Below are 5,542 nucleotides of genomic sequence, written 5' to 3' on the forward strand. Positions count from 1 at the left end.
CAAACACACCATAGGAGCTTTGTGGATTCAAAGGATTTGCTTTCCCCTCTCAAAGAGCCGCTATTCTTTGATGATTGGGCAGCGGCAAACTTCAAAGTAATAAATCTTATTTCTGACTGGCTGGCGGCCCACCAAAGTCCTTATCAAATTCTAAGAAGTGATCCCTCACTCTTCAGATAGTCCAAGGATATCTCGGGGAGAGGAAGCACTGAGAGTGAAGACCTGCACGACAAGATATTTTACTACGAATACACATATTTATCTCAATTAGTTTTTTTATTTTCATTTGTTTTCATCGAGAGGGAGGAGGACGTTTACCATGGCAGCAGTGGCTGTACTGCGGAATGAAACACTCCAGGCTTTTCTGCAGGTTTGTCCCAAAGTTTTTGTTTACTTTGACGACTTTTTTAACTTATAAACTCGTCTGAGTTGATTTACGTTTGGAGCATGGGATTCTTACATTATGGTCACTTTTGCGTGCAATCTAACGAAGATGATAGCCTTATTACTTCGATAGTCTTGGTCATAATAGCCTATGCCTAGGATTTAATTACTAACGGTGCTTGTTTGCATGTTTATGACTCTAACAGTCTAACGGAGAAGTCAACTTTTATGTCACATTGTCCCGATTCAGGCTATTCTACAGAATCGATTTGGCGCAGATAGGATTCGAACTCATATAGGCAAACTTTGATTTGGTTGAATTATAAACGTTAAAAAATGCGCTTTCGTCGTTTTCAGCTTGGTAACCGCACAAAATGTGTAAAATAGTTTATTATAATGGTGAAAATGTTTGTCTCGGTTATTCAGGATCGCACTCCAAACTCTTCTCCAGAGAACTGCAAGCACTCCCCGCTGGCTCTCCTGGCAGCCACTTGTAACCGGATCGGGCATCACCACGGATCCAACCCCGCAGATTTCCTCCAGGTCCCGTACGACCCGACTCTGAGCTCCCCTTCGCGTTTGTTTCACCCGTGGAGTAACGAGGGGAATCCTCAAACCACTCTGCCCGGCAACTCCACTTTCGGACTATCCTCCAAGCCCCAGCTCACTGCGCACATCCAGAGCTCCTTCAGCTCCCACCACGAACTGCCCCTCACCCCTCCGGCGGACCCCTCGTATCCATATGACTTCTCCCCCGTGAAGATGTTACCTTGCTCCATGCAGTCTCTGCAGTCCACCTGCCCTCCCACCTACGTCCCCGCGGTCACTTACGCAGCCCCAACTGCCATTCCGCCTGCCATGCCAAGTTTCGTTACGGGACCCTCCGGCCTTGTGCACCAGCAGCAGAGACAGTTGTCCCCAAACCCTGGAGAGGATATTCCGTGGTGGAGCCTCCAGCAGGGGAACCATGTCACTCACCCTTCATCCCTCGGCCCCCATCGCTTCCAGCTGCAGAGGGGCTTGGTGCTGGGACATACGGACTTTGCGCAATACCAGACGCAAATCGCTGCGCTGCTGCACACCAAGTCCCCTCTCGCCACTGCCCGGCGCTGCAGGAGGTGCAGGTGTCCGAACTGCCAGTCCTCCACTTCAAACGACGAGCCCGGGAAGAAAAAACAGCACATCTGTCACATACCGGGCTGCGGGAAAGTTTATGGCAAAACTTCTCACCTCAAAGCGCACCTGAGGTGGCACTCAGGAGAGCGGCCGTTTGTGTGTAACTGGCTGTTCTGTGGCAAGAGTTTCACCAGGTCGGACGAGCTGCAGAGACACCTGAGGACTCACACAGGGGAGAAACGCTTTGTTTGCCCGGACTGTTGCAAGAGGTTCATGAGGAGTGACCACTTGGCAAAACACGTCAAAACTCACCAGAACAAAAAGAGCAAGTGCCACGACAAGACACTTGATCATGTCAAAAGGGAGGACACGAGGAGTATGTTGTAACACCTTAGATCAGTCAGAAGAGTAGAAGTCTCTAGTGCAATACAGTTCTACATTAGTTCAAGTACAAAGTGAGCTGCATTATTACTAGGATATTCTGTTTATTTTGTTGGTTGATTTCTTACATACTGACAATAGTTTCTAACATTGCTGGTCTGTGTAGCACATTTTTGTATATAATGAAGTTTCATAAGTTAATTTGGGATCATGGAGAACTTATTTAGCCCATGAGTTTGAATTCACTGTCTATATCATATCAAGGAAGACAAGTTTTCAACTTGTGTTTTGATCATTGTCTTCGGTGGAAGATTTCACTCTCTTGTAAATTATATTTAATAGCTTTTGTTGAATGAAAGTGTCCGTTTTTGCTCCATATGGGGTGTTTTTAGCATGCTCTTGAAAAGATATGCTATTGTTGAAATGACCCAAATACTGTGTGAGAATAAAGAATATAACATTTTCCTCATCTCAGAATAATTCATTTAATCTCCCTCAGCGATGTGGTTGATGAGACAGGCCGGTTATGTATCTGTTCAGTAGCTGATTAGGTATTGTGTGTCTCTTGAGGGCTTCCACTCATTGTCAGTGCTCAGTTTTGAACTCCTGACCAGGCTGCGTTTTGTTCAGAGGAATCTCAATAACAGGTCAAAGTTTTAGAGCAGTAAATGCCAGCGGTTGATTGTGAGGTTCAAACTGTTTTGCTTAGTAAAATCTGAAATCAAGTAATTTGTTGACTTAATGCTATTGCTTGCAGTTAAAAGAGTGAATAATTGTAGTATAATAATAGTTATCACACTGTAACTGAGTGGCAAAAAGGGCATGTTGATGCCAAAGGAGTAATTCACCCAAAATATAACTTAATTGTTTTGCCATTACCTTGGCTATACTGACTCACTATACTGACCTAAAATGTATTTTTATTGCCCCATAGTCCACCACTGGTTTTGTTGTTTTGTATAACCTAAAATGAAAGCCAAGCAGCATTGTCTAACCATTATAATCAAGTAGAGATGAGGTGACAGAAGTTGAGATGAGTTGGATCGGACTGTATTTTGATTTTTTTTTCCAGAATGAATTGGAAAATATAATATACACATGCTGTCTAAAAATGTAAAAAAACACCTTAAAGAAAAAATATGAGTGAAATATACCTGTGGAGCCCTGTATTTCAGAAAATATTGGTTACCATCTCAGTAAAAATTGATATGAAGCAGATGAGGGATTCCTCTCCGTGGACTAGAACGCTTCAGAGGTGCAGTAAATAGCTGTAAAGCCATACAGGTGGTATCAAATATTCTGACACATAATGTACTATATCACACTGACAGATGTTCTGCACACTGTAGCGGTTCATTTTTTCATAGTTTAGAGGTATCATTCCAGTGTGTTATTAGGTGGGATTATTGCTTTTTCATAAGTTAGCAAGCTCTTGCCACTTTTCAACAGTAAGAGTACAATTAAATATTGGTCCATAATATTGTATATTCAGTTGTTTGGAGAATATCAGTCATACACATTTTCCTCAGCGTTGATGTTCATTTTTCTGCCTGTAGAATCAACTGTAGGAATGCTGTAATTTGGTTTAATGCGCTCTAATAGAGGTATTCCATTTGTTCTGTGCCATGGCACTTGAATTACAATTTCACTTACTACATATTACATTTACCTTGGAGGAATTTCCAGTGACACCCGTAGCTTCAGATGAGACCCATTAACAGAGAAACACTTTGCCTTTTAGCTTGAATATCACTGGATTCATGTTACACCATGTGACATGGAAGATGTGCACCAAGCATACTGTGAGGTACTTTCTTACCTTTCTCACTGAGTATGAGTTACTTTATGCCTCACTGGATAATTGACGACAGTCCAGTTTTTAGCACTTATTCAACCAAGCAAGCTGGCTAAAAACTCTTTCTTTTTACGTCAACAGAGCGGGTGAATACCTGCGACAGTAGGGAGGGAGGGTTGCACACTTTAGACACACTCACACCTCTACTGTCACAGTCATGTACTGTTTATGCTGCACCAGAGCAGCTTTGGGTGAAGTGCCTTGCTCAAAGGGCGGTTTGCAGCGACTTGCTGAAGGAGGGCAGAGTGCTTCATGCTGACTTCCTCTGCCCAGATATTCCCATGTGGACTGGGGATTTGAAGTGTCAACCTTGTGGGCCAAAAAAAAAAGCTTGATTCTCTAACCTTCAGGCAGTTGCACCCCCCGTAACCCATCAACACAAAGAGGTGATGATCCCTTCTGCAAATGATATGAATGAGAATAATGCAGTAAGTAGCATCACTGGCTGCCAGGGGTCCTGTCCTGTCCTGTCCTGTCCTGTCCTGTCCTGTCTTTCTTGCTCTTTGCAAGTTAGATAGCACAGTGTGGGATCACTGAAAAATGCCAGCAGGAATAGGACAACTGCTGCTATTCATCTGAGTTTTGAACTGTCAGGTTTCTGCCTCAAGAGCGCCCCCTTTTGTAAGTTGCCACAGTGGCTGATCAGTGGTGGACAAATATTATTCTAAGAATTGTTACTGATTATGGAAGGTGAATTGAGCATGTTGTCACTTACTGGTAGATTGTATTTATATTTAAGGATAGCCTATTCAATTCTTTTACATATTACATGCATGTCATACACGCTGTCCGGGAAAGAACAACCAACAAAGCCGACATGTTCAAGTCTGTTTGTATTTCCTGACCTCGGTCAGATAAGCAAATAATTCTTAGAGTTTGTTTTAATTTCCTTGCAGTGTGAGAGCAGGGTTTTCCACAGGGGACAATACAATAACTGACAGTTTTGGCTACTTGAAATCCATTTTAGTATACTTCTGTGTGATTGGCAACTTATTTGAAACTGCACTATGTGAATTGTCCTGATGCTGTAAACTCAATCCATCTGGTGTACCAAGTAAGTTAAAGCAAACACTTTGATTTTAATTGTGGGACGTATCTTCTACAATTCTATGCTATATTTATTTGCTATGCTATTGCAGGCTGTATTCAAAGGCCTTTGCTTTACGTGTACTGATCCAAATGTGCACTGGGTAAGAGATACTACATTCTGCCTTTATGAAACCTAAGTTTGGATTGAATGTCCTTCATGGTGCGCAATACGACCATCCAGTTTTATCAAATCCCAAGAATGAACAATCTGTATGAATAGCACTGTACATTTATCACAAAAAGGAGAGGCGTAAGGGAAAGGCCTATAAAATGAGATGTGACCATTTGAACTGCGAAATCTTTATCCAAATTTCATGATCCTATTATAAAAATGACTTCTATGGATGGATATGTTGAAAGCATCCGGAGTGGCTCCTTACAGAGGCATTGTTAGGCGCCGATTTGGCTTCAGTGTTCAAGATAGAGTCACTATTCTTAAACACTGTAGGAGGCCATAATGCTTAACTCTTCATAAAAAGGATCTTATATGTTGTGGCTTATCTCTATTTTGAATGAAAGATTTAGGAACTGTTATATTTCATATTGCTAATACTTGTCCATATAAAATCACATTAATAATATTATTACGATTGAAAATTATATCAACTCTACTGTCAAATAGTAAAAGGAAATGTATACCTTGGTATCTATGTCAATGTAAGCGTTATTGCAGAGATTTAATATTAATTCCTAATTACCTTACTTCTATTACTGCAT

The 5,542-nt window shown here is 41.8% G+C and overlaps 1 protein-coding gene across 1 annotated transcript; it reads left to right on the top strand.

Moving 5' to 3' along the window:
- The first annotated feature begins 245 nt into the window (after positions 1 to 245).
- Positions 246 to 2,265, top strand: sp5a (Sp5 transcription factor a). Its single transcript, XM_071917949.1, has 2 exons — positions 246 to 370; positions 811 to 2,265. Exons 1-2 carry the CDS (start codon positions 320 to 322, stop codon positions 1,885 to 1,887), a joined length of 1,128 nt encoding a protein of 375 aa, XP_071774050.1. The 5' UTR covers positions 246 to 319; the 3' UTR covers positions 1,888 to 2,265.
- Positions 2,266 to 5,542: the final 3,277 nt, after the last annotated feature.

Source organism: Centroberyx gerrardi, chromosome 10 (genome assembly GCF_048128805.1).
Source record: "Centroberyx gerrardi isolate f3 chromosome 10, fCenGer3.hap1.cur.20231027, whole genome shotgun sequence".
In the NCBI taxonomy this organism is placed as follows: domain Eukaryota; kingdom Metazoa; phylum Chordata; class Actinopteri; order Beryciformes; family Berycidae; genus Centroberyx; species Centroberyx gerrardi.

Excerpts from the sequence above, each read along its gene's own strand:
- sp5a (XM_071917949.1), top strand. The coding sequence starts at position 320 with ATGGCAGCAGTGGCTGTACTGCGGAATGAAACACTCCAGGCTTTTCTG. Across the intron at positions 371-810 it reads CACTCCAGGCTTTTCTGCAG|GATCGCACTCCAAACTCTTC; the intron begins GTTTGTCCCAAA and ends TCGGTTATTCAG.